Here is a 14,983-nt window from a genome sequence, read left to right on the forward strand (position 1 = left end):
AGATAATAGGAGTAGATAAGAATGAAGATTTTCAACTCAAAGGACAGGCAAATATCTTCAACAAAATTATAGAAGAAAACTTCCCAAACCTAAAGAAAGAGATGCCCATGAACATACAAGAAGCCTCCAGAACTCCAAATAGACTGGACCAGAAAAGAAATTCCTCCCGACACATAATAATCAGAACAACAAATGCACTAAGTAAAGATAGAATACTAAAAGCAGTAAGGGAAAAAGGTCAAGTAACATACAAAGGCAAGCCTATCAGAATTACACCAGATTTTCCACCAGAGACTATGAAAGCCAGAAGGGCCTGGACAGATGTTATACAGAAACTAAGAGAACACAAATTCCAGCCCAGGCTACTATACCCAGCCAAACTCTCAATTACCATAGATGGAGAAACCAAAGTATTCCACGACAAAACCAAATTCACACATTATATTTCCACGAATCCAGCCCTTCAAAGGATAATAACAGAAAAAAACCAATACAAGGATGGAAACCACGTCCTAGAAAAAGCAAGAAGGTAATCCCTCAACAAACCTAAAAGAAGACAGCCACAAGAACAGAATGCCAACTCTAACAACAAAAATAAAAGGAAGCAACAATTACTTTTCCTTAATATCTCTTAATATCAATGGACTCAACTCCCCAATAAAAAGACATAGACTAACAGACTGGCTACATAAACAGGACCCAACATTTTGCTGCTTACAGGAAACTCATCTCAGAGAAAAAGATAGACACTACCTCAGAATGAAAGGCTGGAAAACAATTTTCCAAGCAAATGGTATGAAGAAACAAGCTGGAGTAGCCATCCTAATATCTAATAAAATCGACTTCCAACCCAAAGTCATCAAAAAAGACAAGGAAGGGCACTTCATACTCATCAAAGGTAAAATCCTCCAAGAGGAACTATCAATTCTGAATATCTATGCTCCAAATACAAGGGCAGCCATATTCATTAAAGATACTTTAGTAAAGCTCAAAGTCACATTGCACCTCACACAATAATAGTGGGAGACTTCAACACACCACTTTCACCAATGGACAGATCATGGAAGCAGAAACTAAACAGGGACACAGTGAAACTAACAGAGGTTATGAAACAAATGGATCTGACAGATATCTACAGAACATTTTATCCTAAAACAAAAGGATATACCTTCTTCTCGGCACCTCATGGTACCTTCTCCAAAATTGACCACATAATTGGTCACAAAACAAGCCTCAACATATACAAAAATATTGAAATTGTCCCATGCATCCTATCAGATGACCATGGACTAAGGCTTATCTTCAATAACAAAATAAATAATGGAAAGCCAACACACACGTGGAAACTAAACAACACTCTTCTTAATGATTCCTTGGTCAAGGAAGGAATAAAGAAAGAAATTAAGGACTTTTTGGAGTTTAATGAAAATGAAGCCACAACATACCCAAACTTATGGGACACAATGAAAGCATTTCTAAGAGGAAAACTCATAGCTCTGAGTGCCTCCAAAAAGAAACTAGAGAGAGCACACATTAGCAGCTTGACAACCCACCTAAAAGCTCTAGAACAAAAGGAAGCAAATTCACCCAAGAGGAGTAGAAGGCAGGAAATAATCAAACTCAGGGGTGAAATCAACCAAGTGGAAACAAGAAGAACTATTCAAAGAATCAACCAATCGAGGAGCTGGTTCTTTGAGAAAATCAAGAAGATAGATAAACCCTTAGCCAGACTCACTAGAGGGCACAGGGAAAGTATTCTAATTAACAAAATCAGAAATGAAAAGGGAGACATAAGAACAGATCCTGAAGAAATCCGAAACACCATCAGATCCTTCTACAAAAGGCTATACTCAACAAAACTGGAGAACCTGGATGAAATGGACAAGTTTCTAGACAGATACCAGGAACCAAAGTTAAATCAAGATCAGGTTAATGATCTAAACAGTCCCATATCCCCTAAAGAAATAGAAGCAGTCATTAATAGTCTCCCAACCAAAAAAAGCCCAGGACCAGATGGGTTTAGTGCAGAGTTCTATCAGACCTTCAAAGAAGATCTAATCCCGCCGGGCGTGGTGGCGCACGCCTTTAATCCCAGCACTTGGGAGGCAGAGGCAGGCGGATTTCTGAGTTCGAGGCCAGCCTGGTCTACAGAGTGAGTTCCAGGACAGCCAGGACTACACAGAGAAACCCTGTCTCGAAAAACCAAAAAAAAAAAAAAAAAAAAAAAAAAAAAGATCTAATCCCAGTTCTTCACAAACTATTCCACAAAATAGAAACAGAAGGTACTCTACCCAACTCATTCTATGAGGCCACAATTACTCTGATACCTAAACCACAAAAAGACCCAACAAAGATAGAGAACTTCAGACCAATATCCTTTATGAATATTGACGCAAAAAATCCTCAATAAAGTTCTTGCTAACTGAATCCAAGAACACATCAAAACAATCATCCACCCTGACCAAGTAGGTTTCATCCCAGGGATGCAAGGATGGTTCAATATACGGAAATCCATCAACGTAATCCAGTATATAAACAAACTCAAAGACAAAAACCACATGATCATCTCGTTAGATGCTGAGAAAACCTTTGACAAAATCCAACACCCATTCATGATAAAAGTCTTGGAAAGATCAGGAATTCAAGGCCCATACCTAACCATGATAAAAGCAATCTACAGCAAACCAGTAGCCAACATCAAAGTAAATGGTGAGAAGCTGGAAGAAATCCCACTAAAATCAGGGACTAGACAAGTCTGTCCACTCTCTCCCTACCTATTCAACATTGTACTTAAAGTCCTAGCCAGAGCAATTAAGACAACAAAAGGAGATCAAGGGGATACAAATGGAAAAGAAGAAGTCAAAATATCACTCTTTGCAGATGATATGATAGTATATATAAGTGACCCTAAAAATTCCACCAGAGAACTCCTAAGCCTGATAAACAGCTTCAATGAAGTAGCTGGATATAAAATTAACTCAAGCAAGTCAATGGCCTTTCTGTACACAAAGGATAAACAGGCTGAGAAAGAAATTAGGGAAACAACACCCTTCTCAATAGTCACAAACAATATAAAATACCTTGGCGTGACTCTAACTAAGGAAGTGAAAGATCTGTATGACAAGAACTTCAAGTCTCTGAAGAAAGAAATTAAAGAAGATCTCAGAAGATGGAAAGATCTCCCATGCTCATGGATTGGCAGGATCAACATTGTAAAAATGGCTATCTTGCCAAAAGCAATCTACAGATTCAATGCAATCCCCATCAAAATTCCAACTCAATTCTTCAAGGAATTAGAAGGGGCAATTTGCAAATTCATCTGGAACAACAAAAAACCTAGGATAGCAAAAACTCTTCTCAAGGATAAAAGAACCTCTGGTGGAATCACCATGCCTGACCTAAAGCTGTACTACAGAGCAATTGTGATAAAAACTGCATGGTACTGGTATAACAACAGACAAGTAGACCAATGGAACAGAATTGAAGACCCTGAGATGAACCCACACACCTATGGTCACTTGTTCTTTGACAAGGGAGCAAAAACCATCCAGTGGAAAAAAGACGGCATTTTCAACAAATGGTGCTGGCACAACTGGCGGTTATCATGTAGAAGAATGCGAATTGATCCATTCCTATCTCCTTGTACTAAGGTCAAATCTAAGTGGATTAAGGAACTCCACATAAAACCAGAGACACTGAAACTTATAGAGGAGAAAGTAGGAAAAAGCCTTGAAGATATGGGTACAGGGGAAAAACTTCCTGAATAGAACAGCAAAGGCTTGTGCTGTAAGATCGAGAATCGATAAATGGGACCTCATAAAGTTGCAAAGCTTCTGCAAGGCAAAAGACACCGTCAATAAGACAAAAAGACCACCAACAGATTGGGAAAGGATCTTTACCTATCCTAAATCAGATAGGGAACTAATAACCAATATATATAAAGAACTCAAGAAGGTGAACTCCAGAAAATCAAATAACCCCATTAAAAATGGGGCTCAGCCGGGCGTGGTGGCGCATGTCTTTAATCCCAGCACTCGGGAGGCAGAGGCAGGCGGATTTCTGAGTTCGAGGCCAGCCTGGTCTACAAAATGAGTGCCAGGACAGCCAGGGCTACACAGAGAAACCCTGTCTCGAAAAACAAAAAACAAAACAAAACAACAACAACAAAAAAAAAACCAACAAAAAAAAAATGGGGCTCGGAACTGAACAAAGAATTCTCACCTGAGGAATACCGAATGGCAGAGAAGCACCTGAAAAAATGTTCAACATCCTTAATCATCAGGGAAATGCAACTCAAAACAACCCTGAGATTCCACCTCACACCAGTCAGAATGGCTAAGATCAAAAATTCAGGTGACAGCAGATGCTGGCGAGGATGTGGAGAAAGAGGAACACTCCTTCATTGTTGGTGGGATTGCAAGCTGGTACAACCACTCTGGAAATCAGTTTGGCGGTTCCTCAGAAAATTGGACATAATACTACCAGAGGATCCAGCAATACCTCTCCTGGGCATATATCCAGAAGATGTTCCAACCGATAAGAAGGACCCATGTTCCACTATGTTCATAGCAGCCTTATTTATAATAGCCAGAAGCTGGAAAGAACCCAGATGCCCCTCAACAGAGGAATGGATACAGAAAATGTGGTACATTTACACAATGGAGTACTACTCAGCTATTAAAAGGAATGAATTTATGAAATTCCTAGGCAAATGGATCGACCTGGAGGGCATCATCCTGAGTGAGGTAACACAATCACAATGGAACTCACACAATATGTACTCACTGATAAGTGGATATTAGCCCAAAAACTTAGGATACCCAAGATATAAGATACAATTTGTTAAACGCATGAAACTCAAGAAGAACGAAGACCAAAGTGTGGACACTGTGCCCCTTCTTAGAATTGGGAACAAAACACCCATGGAAAGAGTTACAGAGACAAAGTTTGGAGCTGTGACGAAAGGATGGACCATCTAAAGACTGCCATATCCAGGGATCCATCCCATAATCAGCTTCCAAACACTGACACCATTGTATACACTAGCAAGATTTTGCTGAAAGGACTCAGATATAGCTGTCTCTTGTGAGACTATGCCGGGGCCTAGCAAACACAGAAGTGGATGCTCACAGACAGCTATTGGATGTATCACAGGGCCCCCAATGGAGAAGCTAGAGAAAGTACCCAAGGAGCTAAAGGGATCTGCAACCCTATAGGTGGAACAACATTATGAACTAACCAGTACCCCAGAGCTCTTGACTCTAGCTGCATATGTATCAAAAGATGGCCTAGTCGGCCATCACTGGAAAGAGAGGCCCATTGGACTTGCAAACTTTATATGCTCCAGTACAGGGGAACGCCAGGGCCAAAAAGTGGGAGTGGGTGGGTAGGGGAGTGTGGGGGGGGAGTGTATTGGGGACTTTTTGGATAGTATTGGAAATGTAAATGAGGAAAATACCTAATTTTAAAAAGTCTTTATTTAAAAAAACCAAAGAACCTAGGAGGCATAAAATAGTTAAGCTCAAGGCTAAATATTTTTAAAATATAAGTCAAACATACTTAGAGGAAACCAAACCATTTTCTGGATGGTTTCTGTAGCTAGATTTCATAGGGTTGACCTGGTTTTCCTTCGTTTACTTTGAGACAGTATTTCACTCTGTAGCCTAGGTAGGCCAGCAATGCCAGTCCTCCTGCCTCTGAATCCTGGATTCTGGGTCTATAGGCATGAGGATCCACACCTCAGGGACTGGCTTTAGATGCTAAGGGGGAAAGAGGACCAAGGTCGATTGAATGTAGGCCACTCAGCCCATGGCCATCCTGTCTACAAACAGAAGGCCATTGCTTTTGATTCTTCTCTTGGGGTTCTTATAAAATGTTCTCGTGTAAACGTCCTGCTGCTGGGCCTGGAGAAATGGACCAGTGATGAAGAGAACCAGGTGCTTTTCTGGAGGCCCAGGTTCACTTCCCAGCACCTACATGACAGCTCACAACCACTTATACCTCCAGTTCCAGGGCACTCTGTGTCCTCTTCTTTTCTCCGTAGTAACAGGCATATGTGTGGGGCACAGACACACATGCAGCCAAAACACCCTCACGCATAAAATAAATAATTTTTTAAATAAAACAAAATCTTCAGTTAGCCGAGCTTGGTGGGACACACACACACACACACACACACACACACACCCCTTTAATCCCAGCACTAACACGGCAGAAGCAGGTGGCTCTCTGTGAGTTCAAAGTCGGTATGGACTACATAGGAAGCTCCAGGTCAGTCATGGCTACACCGTGAGGCCCTGTCTCAAAAGCAAACAAAACACCACCACCATCACAGCACTGTATAAAATTGTTAATCGTCCACTGTGAAAGCTTGTTGCCTTAAAGCACCCACCAGAAGGCAGGGAGCACACGCCTTTCTAGACCATTTTCTTTGTCATTCCAGACAAGTGACTAAGTCTCCTCACAGCTGATGAGACTGTTACTGTGAAATATCATCCCAATGAAAACTCCTTCGCTTGAGTCTCCTCTCACTGAACTTTTATCTGTATAACAATTTGGATGGTTTTAAAGCTCAGAGATGCATACTCTTATATAGTAGTGGGGTAAATAACACACTAATATGAATTTTACCCTGCTATTTGCTTGAGGGATATGCACAGAATTAAAGTACCCAAAGTACTTACAGAAGGCTTGAACAACTTTCTGTCCAAGAGAAAGGCTTCCCGGAACACTTTAATGATCATATTCAGCTCCCGTAGATACTGTCTTTCTTCTGCAATTTCAGTCCTGACGAGGTCATAATAGTTTAGCTCACCAGAAGAACAAGGTTCATCTTCACAGAGAGAAACCAAGCCTATATCATCATCCTGATCAAACATGTCCATCAAAACCTGGAAATTACAAATCATGAATATGTAGTTACTTTCCTTCCTTTTGCAAAGCTGTCTCAAAGTACTTGCAACTAAGATATTATTAAGCAATAAGAAATGTACATTGCACACACAGATTTATATTAGGAAATCTATGGAAAAGTCAGGATGAGAAATGTTCAACTGGCTATAGTAAAGTCATTATTTCTGGAATATATGTATATATTCGTGTGCATATGTACATATAACGTTTATATATCCCTCTACATAGGTGCATCTAAAAGCAAAAGGAGCACACTTTTAGGGAAGAACAATATAAACCAAAGGTGACAGTTCCACTACCTAGGCCTGTGATCACAGGCAAGTATCTGTATTTATGAAAATCATATTCTTTATATGTAGAACTCCAACTAATACAAGGATTGATGATGTCTAGCAAATAATTGGTATCTAATATTCCTTGATGTGTTACCAAAAAAAAAAAAAAAAAAAAAAAGGCAGTAAGCAGCTGGGTGTAGTGAGGAAAAAGGCAGGCTCATTATAAAGGCAGGTGGCCTATGAGTGTGGACCTTTCTCAGGCACAGCGCTCTCATGCAACACTGCATCGCAAAGACTTCCTATGAAGATCATATGTGTACTAAACAAACATTTTCTGCTCATTATTACTTTGTGCATATGCATTTGTACGCACACGTGTGCACATGTGTACAAGTGTCAGCCAATAAGCAAGACCATTCATAAACCAAAAGCAATGGCAACAAGGTAACTATATACTTCAATAGTTTTTTTTTAATTGGACCTAGTTAATCATATATTTAAAACTGATTGAAACGTATTGCTGAAAGTTCAGGAAAGGGCTATAAAATGGCTTGGTAGGCCAGGCAGTGGTGGCGCACGCCTTTAATCCCAGCACTTGGGAGGCAGAGGCAGGTGGATTTCTGAGTTTGAGGCCAGCCTGGTCTACAGAGTGAATTCCAGGACAGCCAGGGCTACACAGAGAAACCCCGTCTCAACAAAACAAAAACAAAAACAAAAAGGCTCGGTGGTTAGGAATGCTTACTGTTTTTGCAGAGGACCCAGGTCTAGTTCCTAGCACCAACACCAAGTAGCTCACAACCCCTGTGACACCAGCTCCAAAGGATGCCTTTAGCCACTCTGGGTCCCTGTCTACACATGGTGCATAGAAACTGGTGTAGATATACATATACATATACATATACATATACATATACATATACATATACATATACATATACATATACATATACATATACATATACATATACATATACATATACACATAAAGTCATTTTTAAAAAAGGGTTCAGGAAAGATGTGAGTGGGGGAGGGGACACATTGGGGACACCTGAAGGAATGGGATGGAGGAGCTGGGGCTCCTGATAGCGTTGGAGGTGCAAACGATCAAGGTGCAGTTCCAGGGAATCTAAAGCCATCTTTTGAGCTTTGCAGGTACCAAGCACATACATACAAGCAGGTGAAATACTCACACACATAAAAATAAATATATTTTGTTTTTTTAAAAAGGGAAAAGAGCTGTCCAGATGGCTTAGCAGGCTGCTGGTGGCCAAGGCTGACAATGAGTCTGGTCTCCAGAACTCACATGGGGGAAGAAGAGAACCAACCTCACAGGCTGTTCTCGGATCGCCACATGAATTACATATAAAAACACTAAACAATTTTATTATTTTAAGAGTTCAGGTGGAAAGAAGAAAGGTATATCCTTGAAAAGAAAGTCCTGTCAGATGAGAGAAAATTATGATAATTAAAGATAACATTCATTCATTCAGTAAAACGCCTGCCTGTCACCAGAACTGCACCAACTCTTGGTGAATTACAGCAATAAATAAAGAACCCACCCTCTTGCCCTTGATGGGTGTCACTCAGGAGCGTTTATGGCCTCTCAGTTCTCCCCACTCACCTCCATTGCTATACTGCTTTTTGTTTCAGCTTAGTTTTTCCATCTGGTTTTGTTGTGCTTTGCTACTTGAGAGATCTAATACTCTCTGACTTCTGGGGGCACGACATGTACTTACATACATACAGGATACACATTCATAACCCTTAAAAACAAATGCTGTGGCTCCCAAAGGCGATGTGTTATAGACCTGGTCCCTAGCCGTGAAGCTGTTGCGCAGTATGGATTCTTTGAGAGGCAGGGTCTTGTGGGGATAAATCACTGGCATAGGGTTCTGGACCTCACACCCTGCTCTCTCATTTTGTGTCCTGGACACCATACAGCAAGCAGCTCACTTTGCCTTGTTCTCTGACCACAGTCCAAAGTACCAGGTGCAAGCAAGCAATGCCGGGGTCCACATCAGCTTTTCTTCTCTTTACATTCATCTTCATCTTCTCAAGGACGGTGTTTTGTAACATTAACAGAAAACTGAGAAGGACTAAGATAATATAGCACAATCCTTAACTCCTGAGGGTCAGGTAGGTGCTGCGTAGTGTTTCTTATATAAGAAACAACAAAGCTCAGGGCAAACTGGAAGGCACATACACCAAAAATCAAAGTTTACTGTTCAATACCAAGTATTTTCTTTTTGAAAAAAGTCTGAAGTCTAGATTTTTTAATGTGAGATTTTTAGATCTGTAAAATTTGTCACTGCTTTCAACTTACCATCACCAACTTGCCAATACCTTCGTATCACTCCCCAGTCCTGCTGCCACTTAACTCATACGTCCTCCTCAGTCTGCTCAATTCCCTGTATCCCTGTCTAAACCTCACACAGCCAACCCCCACTCATCTCTGCATCACTCAGTGCAAATGAAAACCTCACACAGATTTCAGAGTCTCCCTGACTCCCACTGCTTCCTAGCAATCTCCTATCTTCTATGCAATACCTGCCTGACCCCTTTAACATTTAAACCCAGGAGTTTGGTATTGTGTTACATTACTCCTTTTCTCAGATTTCTGTTAATGTTACAAAATACTACCCTTGAAAGGATCAATGTAAAAAGAAGAAAGACTGATGTGGGCTCATCGAGAAGGCTTGCTTGCACCACAGAACTGCCCAATTTACACTGATATTTCTGTTCATGTCTTCCCTAATTAGATAATAGTTGTCTAAGGATTTAAAAACATGCACACAAAAAAAGTGTTTGCTTAAAGGGTTTGTATATGTGCAAATGTTACAAGCTATTTTAAAGGCCCAATGACTGCAGGAGCTAAAAACACACAGCACAATAGCTAAGTAATGAAGGTGCACGCCTTTGATCCCAGCACTTGGGAGGCATGCAGGCAGATGTCTGAGATCTAGGCCAACCAGAACTATGAAGTGAGTTCCAGGATAGCCAGGAAAGAAACCCTGTCTCAAAACAAAACAAAACAAAAACCAAAAAAAAACCCCAAATAAACAATCCTGCACAACACAAAGCATTTCTGAAGTCATGTTCAAAACAAGAACAAATAAGCAAAGTCAATCCTACAACTTAGCAACTTCCAAGACAAACATGAAGCTATCTTGGGAATTTCAGTGAAACCTTCTATCAAAATAAAAGAAAAAGGATAGCGATGTGACTGCTGCAGAGCTTGCTTAGTGTGTGCTGGCTCAATTCCTAGTATTACAAACAAACAAATGATGGATGGATGGATGGATGGATGGATGGATGGATGGATGATAGATAGAGAGGGAGGGAGAAGGGGGGGGGGGGACTGAAACAGACACAATCTTACCATGCAAGAAAAAGACAGATAACCCAATTCCTACCATTAGGCTAACAAGTTAAACTTCCCCAGAGAAGCACCCTCCCTCTCTCCCATGGGAAGCAGCAGTCTCCCTTAGCGTATATTCCACCCTCGGGTATAAACCCTTCCTCAGTAGTGACAGTTACGATTAAAGTTGAGTTCGACCTTCTTTCCTGTGATGTGATTGTTCGCAGTAATCTGATGTGCGGAACACTTTGTAACAAATACTACTTTTATTTTTAAATGTAAAAAATATGTTCTTCTTTTTTGTCTAGAAAATTAAACATCTTTAGAAATCAACAGATTTCTCAAATGGTTATTAAACATATGGTCTATGAGCTCTTGGAACTCATTTAGATTTATAGATCATTCCGTGTCAAACACTCTCATTGACTCATTCCCATCACCAGAATCACAAATACAGTTATCTGCATGTTTAGCTAAGCACATGACTGTCTCTTGTGACAAACAAGAGACTGTGAAAAGGAAGTCTGAAACCGAGATCAGCAAACTACGGTATACATGCCAAATCCTGCCCACTCTCTATTTTCATGAAGTTTACTGGCACACAGCCCATGCTCATTTGTTTATAGCTATTTTTGCTACCAGAGTAGAAATGAGCAGTTGCAAGTGAGCCTGCACCAGCTACCACCTCCCTTTTGTGGGTTCTCGGGGCTGCTGCTGTCTTATCATTCTGAAACAGAGTACTCACACTCAGCCTGAAGTTAGCTGAGACCTGGCTGTGGACAATAGGTTGTCCTCACTTGCGGCAATCCTCCTGTCTATGGCCCCTGAGTGCTAATATTACAGGCGTGCACCATCATACCCAGTTTTTGGCTGGCTCTTTATGTACATCCTGATCTTGAAGTGGACACAAGGTAAAACAAGAAAAGTGGTATGTTTTAAACCTAGATGGAAGTCTTTAATGTGTTTAAAATCCTATTCCTTAGCCAGGCAGTGGTGGCGCATGCTTTTAATCCCAGCACTTGGGAGGCAGAGGCAGGCGGATTTCTGAGTTCGAGGCCAGCCTGGTCTACAGAGTGAGTTCCAGGACAGCCAGGGCTACACAGAGAAACCCTGTCTCTAAAAACCAAAAAAAGAAAAACCAACCAACAAACAAACAAAATCTTAATCTTTTAAGATACTTTTATTGGGCAATTTAAGTTTCTAAAACTTATCTATACTTTCAAAAGCTGGATAGGATAACTAAAATGAATGTGAGAATTTGATTTTTAAAAGTATCTTGATTGTGATAACTTTAAAAACAATATGAAAATTTCTGTGGTTAAATTTGAGTTATGCTGATAAATGTTAAAATCTATAGCATGAGTTGAAGAAATCAAAAACCAAAGAGTATCTCAGTTAGAAAAGTCCTAAGGAATTCAGATGTCTACCACCTGGAGTAAGCAGGGTGACAACAGACGGAAAAAGTTAAACTAAAACTGTCACCGAGGGCAGGTAACGTCAAGGAGCGGCCCTGTGGTAGTCAGTGCTGGGCTCGGGCGGCCTCACTACCATCCCTCAGGGACTGTTCCTGTCAGCAGAACATCCTATGCTCACTCAGAATGTCATGGGGTACTTCAGACTGCTCTTCTACCTTCCTATCAGCTTAAGTCACTTTCAAAGTAATAAAAAGTATGTAAGCTTGATTTTAGAAGTCAATATAAAAATGACAAATCTCTACAATGAAGTGAAAGCGAAAGAACTCAGTTTTTAAATTACAGAGTAATAGATCTCAACTACAGTTTAAAAAGTAGTTTTTCCAAATAATACTGCAGCCTGGGAGTCTAACTCAGGCTATTTAAAGCTCTGCAAACACCAGTGTTCTCTAAAACTTCCTAGAGAGTCTCACGTGCATCCAAGGCTGACAACCCCCAGCGTGTACTGGGCCAGGTGCTGATTACTGCCTCTGTACACTGGATCCACTGGTACACTGTTTACGTCACACTGTCCTGAGTTCCTTGTCTGCGACATTCCATCTCCCACCAGCACACACCCCTTTAACACGGGGGGCTTCTGCTATCTTTCCCAGTGCTGTGCTTCCCTTGTTCAGGACCAAGCTCTTCCAAAGGTGCTCAGTAGAAGATGAGAAATAGGAGGAGGACAAAGAGCAAGCAAGGGAAGGAAGAGGAAGGAGGAACGGAAGACTGACTGTTCCTCAAGCAGTCCTTAGGAACAGGAAGGATGAATCTGTAACCAGAAGAATGGTGACAGAGTAATCAGAGGGCAGGAGCTTTGTTTTGAGCTGTCTCTGCCCAGGTCCTACCAAACTGTCTTAAGATAGCAAAGCATGGTCTTCAAAGCTACTGATATTTAAAACTCCAGGAACAACTCTGTGTGCTCCCTTTTTAAAAATAAAAGACTCAGGCATGTGCAATGGCTCATGTCTAGAAATCCCACCACTCCAGAGGCAGGAGGATCTCATGACTGACACCAGCCTAGGCAGCCTGACTTATATAGTGATACCCTGTCATTAAAAAGCAGGAAAGGAAATAACTGAATAAAATAAAACTACTTACTTAAAACTGCCTTTCTCCAACTGATTGGATAGATCCCGACACCTCAACCCTCCTGTATACAAAGCCTCCTGATGGAAACGGAGAACTCTCCTCCCTGCCATGATGCTCAACTCTAGAAATCCCAGATTCTGCAAAACCAGTAATTTTCTGTCTTCCAGCATCAGGAATTACAAAAGTTACTAATATACAGCATGGCATGAATATACACCCCTTCAAGCCCAATACTTGGGAGGCAAAGGCAGGGGAACTTCTATGACTTCAAGATCAGCCTGGCCTACAAAACAAGTTCAGGCCTGCTGGGGATGCATAGTGAGACAATGGCTTTAAAACAAAAAGCAGTAACTGGGGCTGGAGAGATGGCTCAGTGGTTAGGAACACTGACTGTTCTTCCAGAGGTCCTGAGTTCAACTCCCAGCACCCACATGGTGGCTCACAACCATCTGTAAAGTAATCAGGTGCCCTCTTCTGGTGTGTCTGAAGTCAGCTACAGTGTACTTATATACATAAAATAAATAATCCTTAAAAACAAAAAGGAGAAGAAAGAAAGAGAGTCCTCCATAAAAAAAAAAAAAAAAAAAAAAGGCAATAACCTAGTATCTTCATGTACTAAAAACCTGAGGCCCAGTGTGATGGTACATGCTGATAATTGTGGCATATTAAAGCCTAAATCAGGAGGATTTTAAGGGTGGTCTCAGCTATACAGTGAGTTCAAGGCCAAGCTGGGCTACTCAGTGAAATGTGTCTCAAATAAGCAGAGCCAGGGAGATGCCTGAGCAAGTAAAGGTGTGTGTTACCAAGCCTGGTCCTCTGACCCCTGGTGGATGGAGACAGGATGCCTGAGAGGTGTCACCAGCTTCCACTGGTGCACTGTGTGTGTGTAAAAACAATTCCCAAATAAATAGCATGGATAAATGTAAAGAAACTGAAGGCAGAGCTCAGCAGCAAAGTGCCTGTCAGGCACATACAGAGCCCTGGTTCTGATTCCTAGACCACAGAAGGGACTATTTATATCATGTTTCTAGTACTAGCTTTTACTCTATGTGAAATGTGGGAATTTAAAATATAAAAGTCCTGATAACCTTAAAAAAAGAAACTACCTTCATCACCGTTAATTTTAAAAGAGAAAAACTAAGCCAGGCGTGGTGGCGCACGCCTTTAATCCCAGCACTCGGGAGGCAGAGGCATGGATTTCTGAGTTCGAGGCCAGCATGGTCTACAAAGTGAGTTACAGGACAGCCAGGGCTACACAGAGAAACCCTGTCTCAAAAAAAAAAAAAAAAAAAAAAAGAAAGAAAGAAAGAAAAACTAATGGCATATAGAGTCACTACTTTTTAACACTTACCTTATCTGCACACATGGACACTTTAATGTCTTGCTGAGATATTTCATAATGCCGGATATTAAAAACATAATTACCAGCCAATTTCAAAATATCTGCTGAGATATACTCCAATACAGCCACAATGTAGAGGGACACATGGTAGTCCACTTTATACCCCAAAACTTCCTGTTTAAAAAAGAAGTAAGAATTCAATTCCAAAACAAAAGCATTGTGAAGGATCAGTCAAATGCTTGAAACCCTGCTTAAGAGCTCAGGGGCCTCACTGTGAAGCCCTTGCCTGATGAAAGCAAGGCCTAAGATTACACTGTAGCACTGAAAGAAAAAATTCTTCTGACATTTTTACTCATAAACATTTAAAAGCAGAATATCTCAATATATGGCTGTCAAAGGACAGTGGTTCTTAACCTGTGCTGTGACGCCTTTGGGGTGGGGGGGTCAAACGATCCTTCCATAGATCTTCTAAGACCATCAGAGAGCAGATATTTGCACTACAATTCCTAACAATAGCAAAATTACAGTTATGAAGTAGCAACAACAATAATTT

General features: G+C 40.9%; 1 protein-coding gene across 2 annotated transcripts in view; it reads right to left on the reverse strand.

Annotated features, from left to right (window-relative positions):
• Window positions 1-14,983, reverse strand: part of Sos2 (SOS Ras/Rho guanine nucleotide exchange factor 2) — a 95,141-nt gene that overhangs the window by 49,201 nt on the left and 30,957 nt on the right. For both annotated transcript variants that reach the window (XM_029484537.2, XM_021179153.3), the window contains exons 4-5: window positions 14,440-14,604; window positions 6,684-6,890 (exon numbers count right to left, since the gene is read on the reverse strand). In XM_029484537.2, the coding sequence (XP_029340397.1) occupies window positions 6,684-6,890; window positions 14,440-14,604 (372 nt within the window). The remainder of the gene's footprint in view (window positions 1-6,683; window positions 6,891-14,439; window positions 14,605-14,983) is intronic.

The sequence above is a fragment of the Mus caroli genome, unplaced genomic scaffold (assembly GCF_978045245.1).
Source record: "Mus caroli unplaced genomic scaffold, Mus_caroli_1 scaffold_14, whole genome shotgun sequence".
NCBI classification, from domain to species: domain Eukaryota; kingdom Metazoa; phylum Chordata; class Mammalia; order Rodentia; family Muridae; genus Mus; species Mus caroli.